This window comes from Coregonus clupeaformis, chromosome 30 (assembly GCF_020615455.1).
Source record: "Coregonus clupeaformis isolate EN_2021a chromosome 30, ASM2061545v1, whole genome shotgun sequence".
Classification (NCBI taxonomy): domain Eukaryota; kingdom Metazoa; phylum Chordata; class Actinopteri; order Salmoniformes; family Salmonidae; genus Coregonus; species Coregonus clupeaformis.
This window is the reverse complement of record NC_059221.1, coordinates 51,128,159-51,155,091: the sequence shown is the minus strand read 5'-3', so window position 1 is coordinate 51,155,091 and position 26,933 is coordinate 51,128,159. Positions and strand designations below refer to the sequence as shown.

General features: G+C 46.8%; 1 protein-coding gene across 2 annotated transcripts in view; it reads left to right on the top strand.

The window, feature by feature from the left end:
* Window positions 1-26,933, top strand: part of LOC121569502 (LIM and SH3 domain protein 1-like) — a 44,599-nt gene that overhangs the window by 3,954 nt on the left and 13,712 nt on the right. For both annotated transcript variants that reach the window (XM_045209654.1, XM_041880518.2), the window contains exons 2-3: window positions 7,160-7,254; window positions 16,960-17,044. In XM_045209654.1, the coding sequence (XP_045065589.1) occupies window positions 7,160-7,254; window positions 16,960-17,044 (180 nt within the window). The remainder of the gene's footprint in view (window positions 1-7,159; window positions 7,255-16,959; window positions 17,045-26,933) is intronic.

Genomic DNA, 26,933 nt, shown 5'->3' with positions numbered 1-26,933 from the left:
ATGTATAGTATTAATCCATGACAGGGATTGTTCTGCCGTTGAAATCCTTGGGCGGGCCACCTAAGCATTTTTTCAGGTCACCTAAGTCCAAACTGTGTAAAACATTTAATTAAATTGGGACAGAAAAACGCTTTCAGTGTAAACTGAAATGACTAAACAAAACTATATAATGTATCTAGAAAATATTATGGATCTATATATTTTAAAATAATTGAATCTTTGAGAACTAACAATCATCAAAATTAAAGCTAGACAGTCAGGGAGAATTGAAAATGTAGATGTTATGTTTTAGCAGAAGTACACCGCAATGGCAAAATGCATAGCATTGCAGAGAATTGGCTTTAAAACAGCAACATTTTCTCTCAGCTCCATGGGGAAATGTGTAGAATTGCAGGAAATTGGCTTACAATGCTAAAATAAGTTCTACGCCACCAAGATGGGGACCTCTAAAATGTTCAAAAAAAATCAGCTGTGGCAACGATCTACCACACCCACCACCATAAGCCCGTTTTGATCCAGAAACAACCCTACATGGTACACAGTGCACACAGTATTAGTTAGGTCAAAGAACCAACAGTGATACCACCAACATCATTTAAGGAAAGCTGAGAGGTCAATCATGTCCACTCCCCCGCTCATCATCTTGGCTGATGCAGTCACTCCCCTACAGGCACAAGCCTCATCATGCTATGTTGCTCTGCATAAAACATATGCAAAACCCCTCTCTCCCCAAATAGCCCCCTCCTGGCTATCTCATCAGGATCAACAGTGCCAACGCTCTGCACTCTAGTCTGCCTACCGCATGTCAGCACTGACTGGACCTTTCTACAAACACTGTTTATAACAGGCTCATTCAAATACACATCAAATACACAGTATCATTGACTAACACTGATGATCTGTCAGTTGGTCTTATTCAAATAGGCCTTTCTGATATGGTCTGATCATACAAGCAAGTCATGCAATTCACTGGTAGTGACTAGAAATGTTTTTCCACTGAAATTAGGTTAGGCCTATTTAAAAGGTTTGGCAAAATGTAAATGGATATACACTGCTCAAAAAAATAAAGGGAACACTAAAATAACACATCCTAGATCTGAATGAATTAAATAATCTTATTAAATACTTTTCTTTACATAGTTGAATGTGCTGACAACAAAATCACACACAAATTATCAATGGAAATCAAATTTATCAACCCATGGAGGTCTGGATTTGGAGTCACCCTCAAAATTAAAGTGGAAAACCACACTACAGGCTGATCCAACTTTGATGTAATGTCCTTAAAACAAGTCAAAATGAGGCTCAGTAGTGTGTGTGTGGCCTCCACGTGCCTGTATGACCTCCCTACAACGCCTGGGCATGCTCCTGATGAGGTGGCGGATGGTTTCCTGAGGGATCTCCTCCCAGACCTGGACTAAAGCATCCACCAACTCCTGGACAGTCTGTGGTGCAACGTGGCGTTGGTGGATGGAGCGAGACATGATGTGCTCAATTGGATTCAGGTCTGGGGAACGGGCGGGCCAGTCCATAGCATCGATGCCTTCCTCTTGCAGGAACTGCTGACACACTCCAGCCACATGAGGTCTAGCATTGTATTGCATTAGGAGGAACCCAGGGCCAACCGCACCAGCATATGGTCTCACAAGGGGTCTGAGGATCTCATCTCGGTACCTAATGGCAGTCAGGCTACCTCTGGCGAGCACATGGAGGGCTGTGCGGCCCCCCCAAAGAAATGACACCCCACACCATGACTGACCCACCGCCAAACCGGTCATGCTGGAGGATGTTGCAGGTAGCAGAATGTTCTCCACGGCGTCTCCAGACTCTGTCACGTCTGTCACATGTGCTCAGTGTGAACCTGCTTTCATCTGTGAAGAGCACAGGGTGCCAGTGGCGAATTTGCCAATCTTGGTGTTCTCTGGCAAATGCCAAACGTCCTGCACGGTGTTGGGCTGTAAGCACAACCCCCACCTGTGGACGTCGGGCCCTCATACCACCCTCATGGAGTCTGTTTCTGACCGTTTGAGTAGACACATGCACATTTGTGGCCTGCTGGAGGTCATTTTGCAGGGCTCTGGCAGTGCTCCTCCTTGCACAAAGGCGGAGGTAGCAGTCCTGCTGCTGGGTTGTTGCCCTCCTACGGCCTCCTCCACGTCTCCTGATGTACTGGCCTGTCTCCTGGTAGCGGCTCCATGCTCTGGACACTACGCTGACAGACACAGCAAACCTTCTTGCCACAGCTCGCATTGATGTGCCATCCTGGATGAGCTGCACTATCTGAGCCACTTGTGTGGGTTGTAGACTCCGTCTCATGCTACCACTAGAGTGAAAGCACCGCCAGCATTCAAAAGTGACCAAAACATCAGCCAGGAAGCATAGGAACTGAGAAGTGGTCTGTGGTCACCACCTGCAAAACCAGTCCTTTATTGGGGGTGTCTTGCTAATTGCCTATAATTTCCACCTGTTGTCTATTCCATTTGCACAACAGCATGTGAAATGTATTGTCATTCAGTGTTGCTTCCTAAGTGGACAGTTTGATTTCACAGAAGTGTGATTGACTTGGAGATACATTGTGTTGTTTAAGTGTTCCCTTTATTTTTTTGAGCAGTGTATTTAACAGCTGATTCATGTTGTCCGTGGGCTGAGCGGTTTTTCCAGCCAGTCGCCTCCATTTGTGACTCAGATCAGAGGCAGAGTCCATGGTGGAGTCAGTCACCTGAGGTAGTGACTCAATGTGCTGCTTCCCTGCTCAGGTGACTGGGTATGGTGGTTAGTTCTGTGCTCTGTATGTGTTTCTGGAACTGGGACACCCATTGCTCTCAATACTATGGGTCTATTAATAGGAATACAGAGATATTTGATTCTCCTGTTCTGTGTTTGAGATGGAGGATTTAGGATAAGATCGTGGAAAAGGGACTGTTCAGACTAACTGTAAATTAACAGTTCAAACTGGGTGTGTGTTTCCTGTCCAGAAACAAGTGAGTCAACATTCTACCAAAATGTTCTGAGTCTGTCTCAGCTCTCCACGGTCAGGTATTTCAGAATGGTTTGGTGCTGGGCAGGCGGCGTCTCTGTCTGTGTAAGCAGATACACACACACACACACACACACACACACACACACACACACACACACACACCCACACACCACAGGTGGTCTGTGGATGAGTGTTAAGTGCATACTTTAGCAAGCGCTGTGCTTCTCCCACTGGCCAACATAAGAGGTTGAGTGTGGTAAAAACAAATGCATCAGGTAGGTCAATAATTAACAGTGGGCTTTAATGAGTTAGTGCAGCGTTTCCCAAACTCGGTCCTCGGGACCCCAAGGGGTGCACGTTTTGGTTGATTATTTGAGTCAGCTGTGTAGTGCTAGGGCAAAAACCAAAACGTGCATCCCTTGGGGTCCCGAGGACCGAGTTTGGGGAACCCTGAGTTAGTGGCAGCCAGATGTGGGCTCACTCGGGCAACACACACCGTGTGTGACTGAAAACCTTGTGAGTCTAGTAGTGACCCTATCGGGTGTGCAGACAGACAGACAACGTGTCTGGAGTGCCTCCTATAGCCAGGGGTCTGTCCATACAGGCCGGGGTCTCGGCCACAGTCTGAGTGATCATTAGGCTGACCGAGCACGTTCACAAAATGTTGTCCTGGACCCCTGCTGACACACATGCCCCGGAGCTGCGCTGATGCAGGGAGACAGTCCCGCTTTTTACAGGTTTTTTTTTTCTCTCAGCCTCCGTTTCTGCAGTGTCCTGGTTCTCTTATTGACTGCCTGCTCCAGCCTCTCAGCCTCTGCACCCACTCAGGCCCCAGCCGGGTTTTTCTGGAGTCTGATCACTGACAGTCTCATTCTCTCCTTCTAAATGAATATCTCCTCCTCTCCTTCTCTCTCAGTAGTGTGTTGGCCCCAGAGACGGTCATGGGATCTGGGGGAGGGGGTCGTCCTGACCTGGTGGAATGTGGGTTAGCAGGTTGGGTGAAGGCCGGTTATAATTTTTTGACACGGCTGCAGTCTAAGCCTGTTCTCTATGGAACTGGAATTCACCCAAGGTCAATATTGAGTTTACCCCTAAAAACACAGGATCAAAGTCCACTGCTGCCGATCAGCTCACCTTTACCCCATCCGCTTGCGGCATTAGCACCCACGGTCACACACTCCTCTATTGGCTCTCCCTTTGTTCTGTTTGTTTATCCATCGCTTCTGCATAACACAGATTAGGATTACAGATTAGGGGAGATGCCCAGAGGGTATGTAGAGAGTACGGCAACAGAGAGAAACTTCGGAGTTAAGACATCAGATTGGGATGAATAGTTAGACAGGTGGACAGACGCCTTTTTAAAATGGCCACCGCATCTGGAAAAAGCTGAGGCCTAGATTTAGTAGCAATGGAAACTGCCCACACAGTGGTGGCGTTTGAACTGTCAGGGATTTGACATGCCAGAGCCGCAGAGAGGGAGAGGCAAAGACGATGCATCCATCAGTGGGTCCTGTCTCTCTGACTGGGCCTGTGTAGTGTGGTTGGGGTGTAGGTTTGGCCCAGTGTTGCTGGCTGGCTCTGGATCAGAGATCCATTGACCAGGGCCTGGGTCCAGAATGAGCCCACAACTTTGTCTGCCTCAGCCCGGCTCTGCTGGTCAGCAACTTCACACATACACACACACACACACACACACACACACACAGCCCTGGGTGGTCCGTCGGTAAAGGCCAGTGTGAGAACACACCAGACCAGACTAGAATTCTGAAAAGGTGTCAGAGTGAATGGGGTCATGGATTTAAGTCAAATGCTTTTGTCCTGTAGTGGATAAACTGCCTCCAGGAATCCCTGCTATATGTTCTGGAAACCTCTACATAACATAAACACTACCTGTTCTACAATCCTCCCCTAGTCACTGTAGTTGTCTCATCTATTCCATAGTGTTTTAATGTGTATCTGCGGCGGTCATGGTGGCTAGCCTGACCCTCTCCGGACAGTGAGGAGAGAAGAGATGATTTATATTGTGCTGTATCAGTATTATTATAATAATAATAATTAGTAGGAGTGTGCTGCATGCTTTATTATCTCCCAGCCTGTATCACTGTAGAACACACAGGGACATGATGGATACCCCAGCCTGTATCACTGTAGAACACACAGGGACATGATAGATACCCCAGCCTGTATCACGGTAGAACACACAGGGACATGATGGATACCCCCAGCCTGTATCACTGTAGAACACACAGGGACATGATGGATACCCCCAGCCTGTATCACTGTAGAACACACAGGGACATGATAGATACCCCAGCCTGTATCACTGTAGAACACACAGGGACATGATGGATACCCCAGCCTGTATCACTGTAGAACACACAGGGACATGATGGATACCCCCAGCCTGTATCACTGTAGAACACACAGGGACATGATAGATACCCCAGCCTGTATCACTGTAGAACACACAGGGACATGATGGATACCCCCAGCCTGTATCACTGTAGAACACACAGGGACATGATAGATACCCCAGCCTGTATCACTGTAGAACACACAGGGACATGATAGATACCCCAGCCTGTATCACTGTAGAACACACAGGGACATGATGGATACCCCCAGCCTGTATCACTGTAGAACACACAGGGACATGATAGATACCCCCAGCCTGTATCACTGTAGAACACACAGGGACATGATAGATACCCCCAGCCTGTATCACTGTGTGTCTTTGGATGGTTGTATGTTTGCTGTTTATCTACTTCAGTAGGCTGTCTTATTTATGTGCTTTGTGTGTGTAGGCGAGTAGTGGAGAATGTTTAGTGATAGAAAGAGAGGGAGAGAGAAAGGAATGGCCGAATAGAGAATACCCCAGAGCCACGTTAATAAGGACTGTTTCTCCCTCCCTCTCTCTCTTGCCTTCCCTTGACAGCAGGAACGGCCAGATCATTGCCTCACTCCCTGGCGTTGCTCTCATCCACCACTCCCTCCCTCCCCTCGCTCTCTCCCTCCTTTCATGTTCCTTCCTCTTTCCCTCCAGGCTCCCTCCCTCGGTCCCCCTCGGAACCCTCAGGCCACAGATCAGCCTGCTGTCGAGAGAGGGGGGGGGGGGGGAGACTGAGAAGGATAGGGCTGTTGTGAATATGGATAGAGGGAGAGAAGCAGACCCAGGCTTGCAGAGATGAACAGACGGACAGAAAGGAAGAGAAAGAGAGGGTCAAATCAAACTGAACTGGAGTCTTTTCCAGCAGTCAGTCATCCCATCAGGAGAGGTCAATGTGTACTGTTGTCAGTGTTGTGTATGTCTGGGTGAATAGGGTCAGGGCAGGGAAACTGCTTCAGTCACTAGGTGTGTGTGTTGTTCAGAGTAACGTTAGATGTCCACACAGGCCTGGAATATCAAGGGGGCGTGACTTTGAAGCACTGATTATGCAGCCAACTAGGTTAACAACCTTTCAGAACATTTAGCTCTTAAACACCATGTTTATCCTTAGCTGTTCGCATCATTGTGCAACCTCTTTAGAGAGTGGCTGACCATTATCAGTGGTGTTAATGGAATTCCAAGAAGGTGTGCTGGATGCCTGGGACAGTAGGAATGACTTGCCAAACAAACACAACTACCTCTCCATCCACCATGACAGAAGGACTTTCCTACAGGATGCTCAAAGCAGCAGGTTTCCTCTCTAAAACATGTTAAACTGTTCAGGGATCCTCAATGCTGCTCTGTTCTATGAGGGAGTTTACTTTTACAGAAGATGGGTGGGTGGGGTGTCATGGTGAACGTTTGCAGTTCTCTCTAAAAGTGGATGTGGCTCTGTGTTCTAAATGGTGTCTAGTCAGCCACTGGGCTTCATGCATTGATCTCTCTCCTCTCTCTCACACAGCCGCCCATCCCCTGACATGGCTTATATATAACCACTGTTTAGAGATGTCCAGAGAAAGAGGAAGTTGTCTGGTGACCCTTAACCCCTATGCGCCTGGACAAACAAACCTCTCTTTCTCCATTCCCCCTCTTTCCTCCAGCTAAAAATATGATGATGGTCTTATTTATCCAAATATCTGTCACTTCCTAGTGTGACTATGCTGTGTGGTTTAGGTCCTCCATGCGAGCATTGAGAACAGTGAAACAAATGTCTAATCTCTCTCTCGCTCTCTCTCTCTCTCTCTCTCACACAGTACTGGCACAAAGGATGCTTCAGCTGTGAGATCTGCAAAATGACTCTAAACATGAAGAATTACAAAGGCTTTGAAAAGAGACCATACTGCAATGCGTAAGTAGTCCCCAAACATGTGTATGAGTGTATGTAATAGGCATTCACAACAGGCTCAGGGGTTCATCCCACATACCAAACACATTACCCTGACAGAAGTGGCTGATTAGCCTATTGCAGAAGACGGGTCCAGAGACTGACCCAAGGTGGAGTGTTCCAGACCCAGCTGAGTGTACTTCAGAGCAGTGTAGTGGCTCCTCAGTCCCTTCCTCTCCTCCATTTCCGTGTCTCTGGCTCACCAAAGACAAGAGCTGTGTGTGGTGTGGGAAAGGGCACGCCTACACACCCCCTCCTTCTCAGGGGGTCAACAAGGGAAATTCCATAAATTCCTCAGTGGTGACACACACACACACACCAGCCCACTCACGCTTCACACACCTCCACTCAAGCCCAAGCTCATCCCACTGTGTGTTTGGGGAAAAGGCGGCGTGGCTTTGTGTTCTGACGAGCTTCTGCGTTCACTTTCCCACTTCCCTCATGTACACACGGTTACAGTTGAAGTCGGAAGTTTACATACATTTTGGTTGGAGTCATTAAAACTCGTGTTTCAACCACTCCACAAATTTATTGTTAAAACTATAGTTTTGGCAAGTCGGTTAGGACATCTACTTTGTGCATGACACAAGTACATTTTCCAACAATTGTTTACAAACAGATTATTTATCTTATAATTCACTGTATCACAATGCCAGTGGGTCAGAAGTTTACACACACAAAGTTGACTGTGCCTTTAAACAGCTTGGAAAATTCCAGAAAATGATGTCATGGCTTTAGAAGCTTCTGATAGGCTACTTGACATCATTTGAGTCAATTGGAGGTGTACCTGTGGATGTATTTCAAGGCCTACCTTCAAACTCAGTGCCTCTTTGCTTGACATCATGGGAAAATCAGAAGAAATAAGACAAGACCTCAGAAAAAAAAATTGTAGACCTCCAAGTCTGGTTCATCTCTTGGGAGCAATTTCCAAACGCCTGAAGGTACCACGTTCATCTGTACAAACAATAGTACGCAAGTATAAACACCATGGGACCACGCAGCCGTCATACCGCTCAGGAAGGAGACGCGTTCTGTCTCCTAGAGATGAACTTACTTTGGTGCGAAAAGTGCAAATCAATCCCAGAACAACAGCAAAGGACCTTGTGAAGATGCTGGAGGAAACGGGTACAAAAGTATCAATATCCACATTAAAACGAGTCCTATATTGACATAACCTGAAAGGCCGCTCAGCAAGGAAGAAGCCACTGCTCCAAAACCACCATAAAAAAGCCAGACTACGGTTTGCAACTGCACATGGGGACAAAGATCATACTTTTTGGAGAAATGTCCTCTGGTTTGATGAAACAAAAATATAACTGTTTGGCCATAATGACCATCGTTATGTTTGGAGGAAAAAGAGTGTGCCTTGCAAGCCGAAGAACACCATCCCAACCGTGATGCAACCGCTTTGCTGCAGGAGGGACTGGTGCACTTCACAAAATAGATGGCATCATGAGGAACGAAAATTATGTGGATATATTGAAGCAACATCTCAAGACATCCGTCAGGAAGTTAAAGCTTGGTCGCAAATGGGTCTTCCAAATGGACAATGACCCCAAGCATACTTCCAAAGTTTTCGCGAAATGGTTTAAGGACAACAAAGTCAAGGTATTGGAGTGGCCATCACAAAGCCTTGACCTCAATCCTATAGAAAATGTGTGGGCAGAACTGAAAAAGCGTGTGCGAGCAAGGAGGCCTACAAACCTGACTCAGTTACACCAGCTCAGGAGGAATGGGCCAAAATTCACTGAACTTATGACCCAAGTTACTTGACCCAAGTTAAACCATTTAAAGGCAATGCTACCAAATACTAATTGAGTGTATGTAAACTTCTGACCCACTGGGAATGTGATGAAAGAAATAAATAAAAGCTTAAATAAATTATTCTCTCTACTATTATTCTGACATTTCACATTCTTAAAATAAAGTGGTGATCCTAACTGACCTAAAACAGGGAATTTATACTAGGTTAAATGTCAGGAATTGTGAAAAACTGAGTTTAAATGTATTTGGCTAAGGTGTATGTAAACTTCCGACTTCAACTGTATGTTTTACATCACCAACCATACCACTTGGTACATGCATGCACTTAATTTATACATGTCTGGCTAGGAAAACACGCACCCTATTTTACTAATGATACACCCTCGCAACCTTCTCCTCCACTTCTCAATATGTTCGTCCATCTGTCTCTCTGCCCAGGATCCACCCAGGAACACACACACACGTTCATTTTGAATACTGGAGAGTAGGGATTTTCCCATGAACTTCCTACTTCTCCAGTCGCTCTTAGATCCAGATCTTTCAGACAGATCATGTGGCTTTGCCTTTAGCAGGATAATCTCTACTCTCACTATCCCTCCTTCTGCCTGCCACAGGAAGCAGGCCCATCCAGACTGTTTATTGCTATTGTTTCCATTTCCGTTAGAGTAAAACCCATCAGCGGAAGAGACTCCCTCTCCAGGGAAGGAATGCTGGCTCTAACTCTACTATAACTGTGTTGTCGTTTTACTGTGGTAAACTATGCTATAATCACAGTTTTATATCTCTCAGCAGCTGATAGAAGCCTGTTTTTTTTCACTGAACGCTGCCCACCCACAGCTGGGCTGAGAATCCCTGTTCCCTGATTAGTCGGCCAGCTCACGGGGATTGTGGGAGATTTAGGAGGACGGACAGATTGGACATTTTTCTTGATGATTTGTTTACAGGAGTTTGAGAGAGCGAGAGCCTTGGGCAAGCTACTGTCATAATGTTGTTGTTTTCATGACCCCTGGATTCATAAACGCTGCAAACAACCTTTTCATTTAATCAATAGTGTTTTATAGAGGCAGTCCCACCATGTTCCATAGCAGGCTAATTCAAATCTGGATCTCCAAGTCCGTTCCACTGCTGATTAGGGTTGGGAACTGCCAGGGACCTCACGATACGATATTATCACTATACTTAGGTGCCCATACGATATGTATTGCGATGCATGATTCTCACAATTCTATATGTATTGCGATTCAATACTGCGATTTGATGTTCCAAAAATATTACTTTGTCTGCTGCAGAGAGCATGAGAACATTTGTTTTGATCAGTCATGGAAATAAAAGTGCTGACTATTTAAAAAGAAGATGGAGAACAAGCTATTGGATGAAAATGGCCGGCGTTTTGGCTCAGGTACAGCCGAGTAGCACTAGCTAACCCTACCTAGTTTATATATTTTTTTTTACAAATCGTTACATTGACAATAAGCAGTAGTACTTTGACTCAATATTCCCCTCTTATCAGTGACTGGGACACCAGGTGGGTGCAATGAATTATCAGGACAGGTAGAACAGAAAGCCAGCAGTACTCCGGACCTCCGGGCTCAGATTTGAATAGCCCTGTTCTTTAGTAACACAGTAGGCAAGTTTTACTTTCAAATTGTGTGTAACTGTACGGTTAATGAATAACAGAAGTTAACACAAGCCGTTCTTTCTGAGAGAATTACATAACCCCAGTGTTGTCGCAGAACTGGTACTTTCCACAGTTTGCCCAGGTGCTCAGTGCTAGGTCCTGATAGAAACTGATTGGACAAATATCTCAGCCAGACATGTTTAAAAATGTTCTGTGTGTAATGGCTTCTGTCAGTCTCCCTGTGTGGATGTCATTCAGACTAGAATTTACAGCGGCTCGGTCTTAGCTCTGGCTCTCTATATTCTGTGATCTACACCTGCTCAGTCTCATAGCCATAGCTAGAAAGGCCTACTACACATATCTACTCTATAGTACTCTGGCCCAGCCTACCTCAGAGTAGCTGCCATTGACGTTTTCCCTAACCACTGATCCAAGGTCACATCAGGTATTCTCATCCCATTAAGGGGTAGGCTAATTAATTTAGCGTTGGGGGTAAACTGATCCTAGATCAGCTACTTCGACCTTGAGTGCCCCTATAGACAGGAATGGGTGTGGCCTTCCAGAAAGTTGTTTTCCACCCGCTCCTAGTTCTACTATGCCAATAACCCTCTCTCTCTCCACAGTAGTGGGTTAGTTCCTGTTCTATCATGTTGACTGTTACAGAGCAATAATGTGTGTTTGTGGCTGTCATTGATAGCAGAGGGAGGCAGTGTGTGACTCCTAACCTTGATACACTGCAGCCTGACAGATGAGTGTTCTTGGTTACTGACTCAAGACTCATGCATGTACAGGCATTACATAGCTGTCTCACACACACACACACAATCTTGTATAACTAACATTGTGGGGACACACAATTCAGTCCCATTCAAAATCCTATTTTCTCTAACCTTAATTCTAAACCTAGCTCCTAACCCTAAAACTAATCATAGCTCCTAAATCTAATTCTAACCTTAACCCTAAACCCCCTAGAAATAGCATTTGACCTTGTGAGGACTAACAAAATGTCCCCAGTTGGTCAAATGTTTGTTTACTAGTCTTGTGGGGACAAGAATAGTTAAACACGTACACACACACACACACACACACACACACACACACACACCAAAACAAACTCAAACGCACAATGAGTATCGAGTATCTGTGTGCCAGCTGCACACTCCTCTCTGTTCCGTGCTGCAGCAGCCTGCAACACAAAGATGCTCTGTAGAGCACACACTGGCCACCGCCACAAACCAACCACACACACCCATATCCCCAAATAAAACATACAAATATTATGACTTTTAGAATGCAGTGAGTGGAGTGCACCTCAGTTTGTCCAAGCCAGCCAGTCACACTCCTAGAGCTCTATAGAACAGTACAGTGGGTTACAACAGGATGCTGTTACTGTTACCAAGCGTAACACATGATGTGGCAAACTGAGGCTTCAGCTCTCTCACCCTGACCTCAGCTGCCACTAGCACAGCCAACCACTACATTTGAATGGGATCTGATAGCAGCACTTTTCAGGAACGTGTGTGTCTGAGCATGCACGGGCCTGTGTGTGCTTGCATGCTTGGGTGCAAGGAGGGTTGCAGGCAGGGGCGGTGTGTTCAATAGGGCGATATGGGCGACGCACTGCCAAACGGGAAAAGGAAGGGATTTTTTTTCTAATCAATTATATCACGGCAACAGTAGTTATCAGTGTTGTAATCTAGACGTCTGATCTGCCACAGTGCCACTAAATGTCCAATCAGGCTAAAGTCGTGCTTCAAATGGCCCCCCCCCCCCTTTTGGGGCGATTTCAGTCAGGTTGAAAATCGCCCAGAAGTCTGTCATAGACTCCCATGTAAAATCTATTTTTTTCAAATATCAGAGCTTTCAATACAATCTCTATGGGTTTCTGAGGGCTTGCACTTACGCGCTTTCGTCATACGTAACATAACCATGAACGTAACTAAGAAAACAGCGGGTAGCAGCGTCAATCAATTCACTACTACTATCAAAATGGCTAGGCTTCAGTGCAACTCGATTGTCTTTGAAAGAAGTTCCTTTTTGTCGGCGAACAAATGAAGATAAATTGGCAACGAAACAATTAGGACCTCCCAGACCAAATTTAATAATTCAACAGGTTTCTACTAAAGGGGGGAAGTCCTACACCCGAGGATTTTCCAAAAATTGGTACGAACGAAAAACCTGGCTAGCAGGCTGCGATGTAGCTAATGCAGTCTTCTGCTACCCCCCTGCTTACTCTTTCACCCTGAAGGCGGCACGGCAGACAGCACCGCTTGGACAGCGACTGGTGTGTAACGGACATGCACCATCTTTCAGGAAAGATTAAGAAACATGAGCTGTCAAAGACCCACATGGATAGCTGTTTGAGATTGTCTGCTTTGGGGAGAGTGAACATTCCCACTCAACTGGATGAGGGATACAGGCTAGCTGTCCGCCGCCACAACGATGAGGTTAGTGTTGATAATCACAAGTTTACTGGAGAACTGAAACTGACAAGGCTGACAAGATAGGACCCTTTTGTCCATTGTTATTGGATAGGAACAGAACTTATAACCAGCTCCTGACCTAAATAGATCTTAGCACAACATTTTACTCAACATATCATATTCCATATTCACTATAACAAATATATTTACTACGACATTAGCAAGAACCGCCACATCCTCAGCCGGCTAATCCAGTGTGTGAAGTTTTGCGGAGTGTTTGAGTTAGCTTTGCGAGGCAAAGATGAAACTGAGGGCTCCACCAACCCTGGTAAGCCAACACTTTTGAGATCAGTCAATAAATGCTTCTGGTATTGACTTATATGCTGCCCCTGTCTTCATGTTGTTGCTGGACATATCTTTTTTAAAATGTGTGTAGGTCACCTAAATCATCAGAAAAATTGCCCCCCCTGAGAATTTTTTCAGGAGCCGCCACTGGTTGCAGGTAGCGTAGCGGTTAGAGAGGCAAGCCAGCAACCAGAGGGTTTCCAGTTTGAATCCCAGGTCCGACAGGAAAAATCAGCCAGGAAATGAGCTGGCAACCAGAAGGTTGCTGGTATGAAATCCTAGATGCCTTTGCCTGCCGTTGTGCCCTTGAGCAAGGCACTTACCCCCCCACAACAGCAGCTCCCTGGGCGCTCAGTGTGGCAACCCCCCACACCTTTCCAAAAACCTGTATGTGTGTGTGTTTCGGAGGGGTTGTGGTAAAAGCAGAAGTCAAATTTCGGTTAAGTCAAATTGACAATTAAGTCATCTTTATGTTAATATCACACAGAGCCTGTAAAGTGCTCTGTTCAGCCAGCCAAGAAGATGCACACCCCACTCACTATACTCTGGCTTCAGACTCCCTCTCTGCTGTTTGAGCCGAGCTGTGTGCGGGTTTAAAAGTGCTTGTTAATTAGTTTCTCATTCCTGGTAGTAGATCAAGGCCTCATTTATTTGAGGCTTTGAGCTCATCCATCTCTCTACATCAGTTTAAGTGAAAATTCAATGTGTTTACCAAGTAGTCAAGGAAACAGTAAACATATTTCCTAACTGGGATACCCCGAGGCAGGGAGAGGGTGGAGATTGAGGTCGTCCCACCCCCTGGGGCATGCTGGGTAGTGGAGTCCATATGAGCAGCTAGATTGAGTTGAGTTTTTTTCTCTCCATGTAGACCTGAACCTTGTTTTTCTCCTTGCTGCCTTCAGGACAAGGGGGAACTGGCAGGCAGGATAAGGAGGAGTGCAGCTGAGTTTAGCAGGAAAAGCTCTGGTGTATAAAATCACAGATCAGGAACCAATAAGCAAGTCTGCAGTGCAGGGTGTTTAGAATTGGGCCCATTGGGCAGCATTTTCAAGGGCAGTGGGAGGTGGGACTGACTGGCTTGGTTCCGTGTGTGTGGTTGTCCAGACCAGAAATCCCCCAAAACCCATTCAAGAAGAGCTTTGTTCTGGTGGAGGAGAACACCATGACAATGTTCACAGTGACTCTGTGTCTCTCGCTGATCCTCTCTCTTTCCCTCTTCCTCTTTCTGTGTTGCATGCTGTTGCTCTTCCTGTTGTCCTCCATGGGGGGGGGTGCTTGTGTGCGACGTGCACGTTTTGCAGGACAGGCAGTCTGTTTTCCCACACCTGCTATGACTCTCAACCAGGCATTTAGTAACCTTGAAAGAAACAACCCATACCCTCCTGCCAGTCACCTTTGTTGGCCCCTGTTGACGGTGACAGGAGACCCATACCCTCCTGCCAGTCACCTTTGTTGGCCCCTGTTGACGGTGACAGGAGACCCATACCCTCCTGCCAGTCACCTTTGTTGGCCCCTGTTGACGGTGACAGGAGACCCATACCCTCCTGCCAGTCACCTTTGTTGGCCCCTGTTGACGGTGACAGGAGACCCATACCCTCCTGCCAGTCACCTTTGTTGGCCCCTGTTGACGGTGACAGGAGACCCATACCCTCCTGCCAGTCACCTTTGTTGGCCCCGTTGACGGTGACAGGAGACCCATACCCTCCGCCAGTCACCTTTGTTGGCCCCTGTTGACGGTGACAGGAGACCCATACCCTCCCCAGTCACCTTTGTTGGCCCCTGTTGACGGTGACAGGAGACCCATACCCTCCTGCCAGTCACCTTTGTTGGCCCCTGTTGCACAAGAACCCCAGCACCTTTGTTGGCCCCTGTTGACTACAGGAGACCCATAAACTCCCTGCCAGTCACCTTTTGGCCCCTTACGACAGGAGACCCATACCCTCCTGCCAGTCACCTTTGTTGGCCCCTGTTGACGGTGACAGGAGACCCATACCCTCCTGCCAGTCACCTTTGTTGGCCCCTGTTGACGGTGACAGGAGACCCATAGAAACAGACGGCGTGTGTTCTGTTAGAGTTCATCTGTCTACAGGGGCTCCTAATTCAACCTGGAGACAACCTCTAACATTGACTGAGGTTTATTTGAGCTGCCTTGCTTTTCTTGACATTCTAGACCCCTAAAATTCAAATCTGGACCTCGAAGCCAGTTCCATTGCTTTAAAAAAAAATAAAAATGATTCCCTTCTTATCAGGGACTGATTTTTAGACCTGGGACACCAAGTGGGTGCAATTAATTATCAGGTATAACAGAAAATCAGCAGTCCACACCCGGCAGGGTAAGATTTGAATACCCTTGTTCTAGACCAGTGGTTCTCAAACTAGGGGTCCTGAAAAGGTTTTGAGGAGTCATGAGTATGAATCTCAATGGAACAAATGATGCACACCCCACTCACTATACTCTGGCCTCAGACTCCCTCTCTGCTGTTTGAGCCGAGCTGTGTGCGGGTTTAAAAGTGCTTGTTAACACATTTTTCATCATATTTTAATAGGCTGCATTTACATTTTAGTCATTTAGCAGACGCTCTTATCCAGAGCGACTTACAGTTAGTGAGTGCATACATTTTTTTTCATACTGGCCCCCCGTGGGAATCGAACCCACAACCCTGGCGTTGCAAACGCCATGCTCTACCAACTGAGCTACACGGGACTTACTTTTGTATTTTATATTGATACCTTTGCCTATTCGATCTGGTTACTAACATAGGCCGACGGTATTGCACCAAATGATTCTCAAAAACATCTAATCTGTGCTTCAGAACCAAAAAGTTGTGCTTCTTGATTGTTGACCAGTCATCAGCATTGGCACGCAAAGGTGGGTGTATCCAGGTTAGGGACTAGAAAGCACTTTTTATAGCACAGAGTAGGTTTTATATTATCCACATAAAATGCAGTTTAGCAATCTGCTACGGTCGAATCTTTGCCATTGATCATTTTCATATTTCAGATAGGCCTAGTTTGGGTAGGTAATAATTATATACTGTACCTCAGTGGTGGTACTGGTTATATGTCTAAAGATAGCTGTAACATCGAACTACATTCAATACTTATGGGAAGAAGATGTAAGATGCAAATTAATTACGATATTTGTAAGGAGGAAAAAGGCTACAGACAGATCATGCTTTCCATCCAATCCTGTTACCCCCGCTGCATACAGGAAGGCCATATGATCCTGCTTGCTCTGGACTCCAGAGAAGTGACATGATATCCCTCGTTGATATTGGCTGCTAACATGAATGACTTTCAGTTCACAATGCAGGCGTAAAACTCAGTTTATTTCTGTATCTTAAGTAAAGTCTACACCTTTTGTATTCGGCGCATGTAATAAATAAAATGTCATTTGATTGATCTTGTTTTGAAAATGCCTCACCATTTTATGGCTGTAACTACAGGTTACATTTGCGCAATGCTCTGCGATTGTGCATAATGTTTTCCTCCTCCTCCCCCCTGTCCTGTGTTTTACAGACACTACCCCAAGACAAACTTCACCTGCGTGGCCGACACTCCCGAGAACCTCCGCCTCAAACAGCAGAGCAAGATGCAGAGCCAGGTATCTACCTACACACCAGAACACACCCATCCTATTCCATTTTACACTCTGATAATCCCGGTCCACAGGCCTTATAAGGCCGTCAATGTGGAAGTAATTAAAGATGCTCATATGGCCTCATCACTGATCCTCATACTGAAATGGTCTCTGATGCTCAGGCTCTAATGGTCTCTGATGCTCAGGCTCTAATGGTCTCTGATGCTCAGGCTCTAATGGTCTCTGATGCTCAGGCTCTAATGGTCTCTGATGCTCAGGCTCTAATGATCTACAGTGAGGGGAAAAAAGTATTTGATCCCCTGCTGATTTTGTATGTTTGCCCACTGACAAAGACATGATCAGTCTATAATTTTAATGGTAGGTTTATTTGAACAGTGAGAGACAGAATAACAAAAAAGAAATCCAGAAAAATGCATGTCAAAAATGTTATAAATTGATTTGCATTTTAATGAGGGAAATAAGTATTTGACCCCTCTGCAAAACATGACTTAGTACTTGGTGGCAAAACCCTTGTTGGCAATCATAGAGGTCAGACGTTTCTTGTAGTTGGCCACCAGGTTTGCACACATCTCAGGAGGGATTTTGTCCCACTCCTCTTTGTAGATCTTCTCCAAGTCAATAAGGTTTCGAGGCTGACGTTTGGCAACTCGAACCTTCAGCTCCCTCCACAGATTTTCTATGGGATTAAGGTCTGGAGACTGGCTAGGCCACTCCAGGACCTTAATGTGCTTCTTCTTGAGTCACTCCCTTGTTGCCTTGGCTGTGTGTTTTGGGTCATTGTCATGCTGGAATACCCATCCACGACCCATTTTCAATGCCCTGGCTGAGGGAAGGAGGTTCTCACCCAAGATTTGACGGTACATGGCCCTGTCCATCGTCCCTTTGATGCGGTGAAGTTGTCCTGTCCCCTTAGCAGAAAAACACCCTCAAAGCATAATGTTTCATTTTACATTTACATTTACGTCATTTAGCAGACGCTCTTATCCAGAGCGACTTACAAATAGGTGCATTCACCCTATAGCCAGTGGGATAACCACTTTACATTTTTTTTTTTTTTTTTTTTATAGGGGGGGTAGAAGGATTACTTTATCCTATCCCAGGTATTCCTTAAAGAGGTGGGGTTTCAAATGTCTCCGGGAAGGTGGTGAGTGACTCCGCTGTCCTGGCGTCGTGAGGGAGCTTGTTCCACCATTGGGGTGCCAGAGCAGCGAACAGTTTTGACTGGGCTGAGCGGGAACTATGCTTCCGCAGAGGAAGGGAGCCAGCAGGCCAGAGGTGGATGAACGCAATGCCCTCGTTTGGATGTAGGGACTGATCAGAGCCTGAAGGTACAGAGGTGCCGATCCCCTCACAGCTCCATAGGCAAGCACCATGGTCTTGTAACAGATGCGAGCTTCAACTGGAAGCCAGTGGAGTGTGCGGAGGAGCGGGGTGACGTGAGAGAACTTGGGAAGGTTGAACACCAGACGGGCTGCGGCATTCTGGATGAGTTGTAGGGGTTTAATGGCACAGGCAGGGAGCCCAGCCAACAGCGAGTTGCAGTAATCCAGACGGGAGATGACAAGTGCCTGGATTAGGACCTGTGCCGCTTCCTGTGTAAGGCAGGGTCGTACTCTCCGAATGTTGTAGAGCATGAACCTGCAGGATCGGGTCACCGCCTTGATGTTAGCGGAGAACGACAGGGTGTTGTCCAGGGTCACGCCAAGGCTCTTCGCACTCTGGGAGGAGGACACAATGGAGTTGTCAACCGTGATGGCGAGATCATGGAACGGGCAGTCCTTCCCCGGGAGGAAGAGCAGCTCCGTCTTGCCAAGGTTCAGCTTGAGGTGGTGATCCGTCATCCATACTGATATGTCTGCCAGACATGCAGAGATGCGATTCGCCACCTGGTTATCAGAAGGGGGAAAGGAGAAGATTAGTTGTGTATCGTCAGCGTAGCAATGATAGGAGAGGCCATGTGAGGATATGACAGAGCCAAGTGACTTGGTGTATAGGGAGAATAGGAGAGGGCCTAGAACTGAGCCCTGGGGGACACCAGTGGTGAGAGCACGTGGTGCGGAGACAGCTTCTCGCCACGCCACTTGGTAGGAGCGACCGGTCAGGTAGGACGCGATCCAGGAGTGAGCCGCGCCGGAGATGCCCAGCTCGGAGAGGGTGGAGAGGAGGATCTGATGGTTCACAGTATCAAAGGCAGCAGACAGGTCTAGAAGGACAAGAGCAGAGGAGAGAGAGTTAGCTTTAGCAGTGCGGAGAGCCTCCGTGACACAGAGAAGAGCAGTCTCAGTTGAATGACCAGTCCTGAAACCTGACTGGTTTGGATCAAGAAGGTCATTCTGAGAGAGATAGCAAGAGAGTTGGCTAAAGACGGCACGCTCAATAGTTTTGGAAAGGAAAGAAAGAAGGGATACTGGTCTGTAGTTGTTGACATCAGTGGGATCGAGTGTTGGTTTTTTGAGAAGGGGTGCAACTCTCGCTCTCTTGAAGACGGAAGGGACATAGCCAGCGGTCAAGGATGAGTTGATCAGCGAGGTGAGGTAGGGGAGAAGGTCACCGGAGATGGTCTGGAGAAGAGAGGAGGGGATGGGGTCAAGCGGGCAGGTTGTTGGGCGGCCTGCAGTCACAAGTCGCAAGATTTTATCTGGAGAGGGAGGGGAGAAAGAAGTCAAAGCATATGGTAGGGCAGTGTGAGCAGGACCAGCAGTGTCATTAGACTTAACAAACGAGGATCGGATGTCGTCAACCTTCTTTTCAAAGTGGAGGATTCAGCAGGGAGGAGAATGTGGCAAAGAGCTTCCTAGGGTTAGAGGCAGATGCTTGGAATTTAGAGTGGTAGAAAGTGGCCTTAGCAGCAGAAACAGATGAAGAAAATGTAGAGAGGAGGGAGTGAAAAGATGCCAGGTCGGCAGGGAGTTTAGTTTTCTTCCATTTCCGCTCCGCTGCCCGGAGCTCTGTTCTGTGAGCTCGCAATGAGTCATCAAGCCACAGAGCTGGAGGGGAGGACCGAGCCGGCCGGGAGGATAGGGGACACAGAGAGTCAAAGGATGCAGAAAGGGAGGAGAGGAGGGTTGAGGAGGCAGAATCAGGAGATTGGAGGGAGAAGGATTGAGCAGAGGGAAGAGATGATAGGATGGAAGAGGAGAGAGTAGTGGGAGAGAGAGAGCGAAGGTTGCGGCGGCGCATTACCATCTGTGTAGGGGCAGAGTGAGTAGTGTTGGAGGAGAGCGAGAGAGAAAAGGATACAAAGTAGTGGTCGGAGACATGGAGGGGAGTTGCAGTGAGATTAGTAGAAGAGCAGCATCTAGTAAAGATGAGGTCAAGCGTATTGCCTACCTTGTGAGTAGGGGGGGACGGTGAGAGGGTGAGGTCAAAAGAGGAGAGGAGTGGAAAGAAGGAGGCAGAGAGAAATGAGTCAAATGTAGACGTAGGGAGGTTGAAATCCCCCAAAACTGTGAGGGGTGAGCCATCCTCAGGAAAGGAACTTATCAAGGCGTCAAGCTCATTGATGAACTCTCCAAGGGAACCTGGAGGGCGATAGATGACTAGGATATTAAGCTTAAATGGGCTAGTGACTGTGACAGCATGGAATTCAAATGAGGAGATAGACAGATGGGTTAGGGGAAAAATTGAGAATGTCCACTTGGGAGAGATGAGGATTCCTGTGCCACCACCCCTCTGACCAGATGCTCTCGGGGTATGCGAGAACACATGGTCAGACGAGGAGAGAGCAGTAGGAGTAGCAGTGTTTTCAGTGGTAATCCATGTTTCCGTCAGCGCCAGGAAGTCGAGGGACTGGAGGGTAGCATAGGCTGGGATGAAGTCAGCCTTGTTGGCAGCAGAACAGCAGTTCCAGAGGCTGCCTGAGACCTGGAACTCCAGGTGTGGGGTGCGAGCAGGGACCACCAGGTTAGAGAGGCAGCAGCCACGCGGTGTGAGGCATTTGTGTAGCCTGTGCGGAGAGGAGAGAACAGGGATAGGCAGAGGCATAGTTGACAGGCTGTAGCAAATGGCTACAATAATAGTGGTCCTCTGTAGCTCAGCTGGTAGAGCACGGCGCTTGTAACGCCAAGGTAGTGGGTTCGATCCCTGGGACCACCCATACACAAAAATGTATGCACGCATGACTGTAAGTCGCTTTGGATAAAAGCGTCTGCTAAATGGCATATTATTATTATTATAATGCAGAGGAGATCGGAATGAAATGAACTAAACATCTGGGAAAGGAGAGAGTAAAAACCAAAACTCCCAAATAAAACTCTCCCAACTTCCACTTTAGAAATTATAATTGTTGTGAACTACAGCGGTTAAATGTTTCAAGGAATAGACTCAACTTACTTTATTCAGCTAGCTAACTATGACGCTATAGCTAACTAGCATGCTAGCATCCAATAACACACAGTTTAGCACCAATACTTGGTTACAACAAACTACCAATAGTGTGTTAACACACTAAACAGATAATTCGTGTCCGTGTCTAGTTCCTTTCATAACGCAGCAATAATTAAACGTTGGCTAGCTAGCACAACTATATTGTATTTAGCTGCTACAGTATAGCTAGCTGGTCGTGTTGGCTAGCTAGCAATGGCTGCTGTGTTGACTTTGTTTGAATAACGGCGGCGCTGCGAACAAATGTAGCTGGCTAAAAGGATATTGTATTTAGTTGCTACCGTTGCTAATAGCTACTCGCCAGCTAGTCCAGGAGGTGAGTTAGCTAGCTAGCTTCGTGCTACACCCGGCACCGCCGAATACAATGCTAACCTACAATAACTACCCACAACAGCCCACGATGCCTACCTATAATACATAATAATATACAGCCCACGATGCCTACCTATAATACCTAACTACAATCTAAATACATAGTTTAAGCCTTACTCGACAAAGCCCAAGCTATGTATAAAGCCAAACTTACCCGACGCCAGCTGTCTGGGTGGCAGACTGCAATCAGTAGCTGTAATTAAGTACAGCAGCTACCAACCACCTAACGTTAATGCCTCGCTAGCTAGCTAGCTTTGTTGGTCCAGGTAGTGGGTTAGCTAGCCTCGTGCTTCGCCGGGCTCCGCCGAATACAATACTTACCTACAATAACTACCTAAGTAAACTACCTACAATACCTAACTACAATACCTACCTACAATCTAAATACATGGTTTAAGCTTTACTCAACACCATATAAGAAGCCAAGCTTACCTCCTGCTAGAGAAAACACAACCTCTCCCGACCAGGAACAGCAACCACCTCCATGTTTGACGGTGGGGATGGTGTTCTTGGGGTCATAGGCAGCATTCCTCCTCCTCCAAACACGGCGAGTTGAGTTGATGCCAAAGCGCTCCATTTTGGTCTCATCTGACCACAACACTTTCACCCAGTTCTCCTCTGAATCATTCAGATGTTCATTGGCAAACTTCAGACGGGCCTGTATATGTGCTTTCTTGAGCAGGGGGACCTTGCGGGCGCTGCAGGATTTCAGTCCTTCACGGCGTAGTGTGTTACCAATTGTTTTCTTGGTGACTATGGTCCCAGCTGCCTTGAGATCATTGACAAGATCCTCCCGTGTAGTTCTGGGCTGATTCCTCACCGTTCTCATGATCATTGCAACTCCACAAGGTGAGATCTTGCATGGAGCCCCAGGCCGAGGGAGATTGACAGTTATTTTGTGTTTCTTCCATTTGCGAATAATTGCACCAACTGTTGTCACCTTCTCACCAAGCTGCTTGGCGATGGTCTTGTAGCCCATTCCAGCCTTGTGTAGGTCTACAATCTTGTCCCTGACATCCTTGGAGAGCTCTTTGGTCTTGGCCATGGTGGAGAGTTTGGAATCTGATTGATTGCTTCTGTGGACAGGTGACTTTTATACAGGTAACAAGCTGAGATTAGGAGCACTCCCTTTAAGAGTGTGCTCCTAATCTCAGCTCGTTACCTGTATAAAAGACACCGGGGAGCCAGAAATCTTTCTGATTGAGAGGGGGTTAAATACTTACTTCCCTCATTAAAATGCAAATCAATTTATAACATTTTTGACATGCGTTTTTCTGGTCTATCGCTCTTTCTCTCTCCTCCCACATGTTAGTGTGTAGTCATCCTCCATTTCTCTCCGTCTTCCTGCTCTGTTCTCTGCCTGTGTCATCGCTGATTCTCCTCCAGTCATGGTTCTCCTTTTCCTCCCCTCCCCCGCTTTCTCCTCCCACTCTTCTCTTTTCTCCTCTCGTTCATTCATATTTTACCTCCTCCAAAAGAGACAGAAATTCCCCCCGGCGCCCCCTCTTTATGACGAAGATCCTCTCTCTCGCTCTCTCTTTCCCCACTTCTGTCTATTTGCATTCCTCTTGTTTCCTTCCTTCTTCAGATTTCACTTTTATCTCTTCCTCCTTCGACCACAGCTCCTCCCTCCTCCTGTATCAGTGCCTTTCTGTCTGTTCCTTTCTCTCTCGTTCTCTCGTCTCTCCCCTCTCGTAAAGTATTGTAATGGGGTGTGACAGACCTCCCTACCTGCTACCATAGCAATAGGGTTCCCGTGGCAACACTGCAGGCAGTGGTGAGGGGATAGAGGAGAAACGGCCCCAGTTCCCCACATCCACCCTCAACTTCCATTCGCCACTCTAACACACACACACACGATGAGCTAGCATGGACACACACACACGGACGTACAGTAGCTAGCTACACACAGACACACACACTTGCATGTTCACAGTTTCCGAGACACACAGGGACTTTGAGTCAGAGCCTATTTCCTGTCTACTCTTCTAATACTCTGACAGGGCCTCTGTGCTATGGCCACACACACAGTCGCACATTGCTACATTTATAAATCCTTTAGTTTATATTAATAAGCATGTTCTCCTATGTGTGATTATGATACATGCAGTGCATTCGGAAAGTATTCAGACCCCATGACTTTTTTCACATTTTGTTACAGCCTTATTCTAAAATGGATTCAATTGTTTTTTTTCCTCATCAAACTACACACAATACCCCATAATGACAAAGCAAAGACAGGTTTTTAGGAATTGTTGTCTGACCAAGGCCAAGGTCCTTCTCCCCCGATTGCTCAGTTTGGCCGGGCGGCTTGCTCTAGGGAGAGTCTTGGTGGTTACAAACTTCTTCCATTTAGGAATGATGGAGGCCACTGTGTTCCTGGTGACCTTCAATACTGCAGAAATGTTTTGGTACCCTTCCCCAGATCTGTGTCTCAACACAATCCTGTCTCGAACCTCTACGGACAATTCCTTTGACCTCATTTTTGCTCTGACATGCACTGTCAACTGTGGGACCTTATATAGACAGGTGTGTGCCTTTCCAAATCATGTCCAATCAATTGAATTTACCACATGTGGACTCTAATCAAGTTGTAGAAACATCTAAAGGATGATCAATGGAAACAGGATGCACCTGAGCTCAATTTTATAATCATAGCAAAGGGTCTGAATACTTATGTAAATAAGGTATTTCTGTAGTTTTTTTTATAACGTAACAAAATGTGGAAAAAGTCAAGGGGTCTGAATACTTTCCAAATGCACTGTATTTAGGATGACTGGTTATTAGTTGTTGTGGATTGAACAGACTAACACACCCCATGCAGAAAAACACCATCTGTGCCTGTCTCTCTCTTACTCTCTGATTCCTCCCCCTGTGTCACACACACACGCTCTCTTTGCCACGAGAGTCATGTGGATTGGTAACTATAGTCAGACTCAGCCCTGATGCCCCCTCACTACTGTCGCTCTATCTCTCTCCTTCCAGCTCTTTCTCTGTATAAAGTGAGAGGATGACTAGATCTGGAGAAATGGCCACTGCAGTCACAGTCCAGACTCATGCTGATTAATAGCGCAGCCGCCAATCCGGATTACATGCAGAGGGGAGGGGTGTGTGTTTGTGTGTCTCTCTTTGTAAGTGTGTGTTGGGGTTAGCTGTGGATTAGCGGCCATACTGACTGACAGTCCCAGTGTATGTAGAGTGCCAACCATCTCCCAGGGGTCCAGGAGGACTGGGAGGATCCCAGAAGACCAGTAAACAAACAGACCGAGGCCACACAGAGATAAGAGACCAGCCACACACACACATACACAGAGGAGGCTAATGAGACCACTGACAGATGCTGGAGCTGGTATCTACAGCACCAACCTACAGAGAAGATCAACCAGCTCCACATCTCTGCTACGTGTAAACAACACACAGCCTACATCATATGACAACATGCAGTAGCTCTAAAATGGACACACACCAGCAAATCTCCGATCTCATCTTTATTATAGCAATAACAGGTGACCCAGTTTGGGTATTCTGGTCAGTTTTTTCCCCCCTCTCCAAATATACTGTTTTTCTGGTACTTCCTGTGGTAGAAGGCTGATTTTTATTGGCCAGGGTCTGAGGCCTGGGGGCTGCTGGGAGATCTGGACGTGGTTTGGAGAGAGGGGGGTGTATTTGAGAGTGTTTGGGGGCGTTGAGAAGACTGGGGGTGAGAAAGGATATGAGAGACAGTTGGCCCTAAGAAAACTGTCTGGGGAAAATGCATTGGTTTGTTCTGCTGCTAGAACAGGAGAGTGGGGATGTAGGGAGTAGACTACAGTACAGGGATTGACGTGAATTACTGAAAGGCAGTCAGCAGTGCCCTATTTGGTTTCCTGACTTATGATCACATACAGTGCATTCGGAAAGTATTCAGACCCCTTGACTTATTCCACATTTTGTTATGTTGGAGCCTTATTCTAAAATGGATTACATTGTTTTTTCCCCTCATCAATCTACACACGATACCCCATAATGACAAAGCAAAAACAGGTTTTTAGAAATGTTTACAAATGTGTATGTATATAAACAAATATGTATATATTACATTTACTTAAGTATTCAGACCCTTTACTCAGTACTTTGAGTTTCTCCCATTCTTCTCTGCAGATCCTCTCAAGCTCTGTCAGATTGGATGGGGAGTGTTGCTGCACAGCTATTTTCAGGTCTCTCCAGAGATGTTTGATCGGGTTCAAGTCGGGGCTCTGGCTGGGCCACTCAAGGACATTTAGAGACTCCTGCGTTGTCTTGGCTGTGTGCTTAGGGTCGTTGTCCTGTTGGAAGGTGAACCTTCGCCCCAGTCTGAGGTCCTGAGCGTTCTGGAGCAGGTTTTCCTTAAGGATCTCTCTGTACTTAATCTGTTCATCTTTCCCTCGATCCTGACTAGTCTCCCAGTCCCTGCCGCTGAAAAACATCCCCACAGCATGATGCTGCCACCTCCATGCTTCACCGTAGGGATGGTGCCTGGTTTCCTCCAGACGTGACGCTTGGCATTCAGGCCAAAGAGTTCAATCTTGGTTTCATCAGACCAGAGAATCTTGTTTCTCATGGTCTGAGAGTCCTTTAGGTAAACTCCAAGTGGGCTGTCATGTGCCTTTTACTGAGGAGTGGCTTCCGTCTGGCCACTCTACCATAAAGGCCTGATTGGTGGAGTGCTGCAGAGATGGTTGTCCCTCTGGAAGGTTCTCCCATCTCCACAGAGGAACTCTGGAGCTCTGTCAGAGTGACCATCGGGTTCTTGGTCACCTCCCTGCCAAGGCCCTTCTCCCCCAATTGCTCAGTTTGTCCGGGCGGCCAGCTCTAGGAAGAGTCTTGGTTGTTCCAAACTTCTTCCATTTAAGAATGATGGAGGCCACTGTGTTCTTGGGGACCTTCAATGCTGCAGAAATGTTTTGGTCCCTTCCCCAGATCTGTGGCTCAACACAATTCCTTCGACCTCATGGCTTGGTTTTTGCTCTGACATGCAATGTCAACTGTGGGACTTTATATGGACAGGTGTGTGCCTTTCCAAATCATGTCCAATCAATTGAATTTGCTACAGGTGGACTCATAGCAAAGGGTCTGAATACTTATGTAAATAAGGTATTTCTGTTTTGGCCCAGTCATC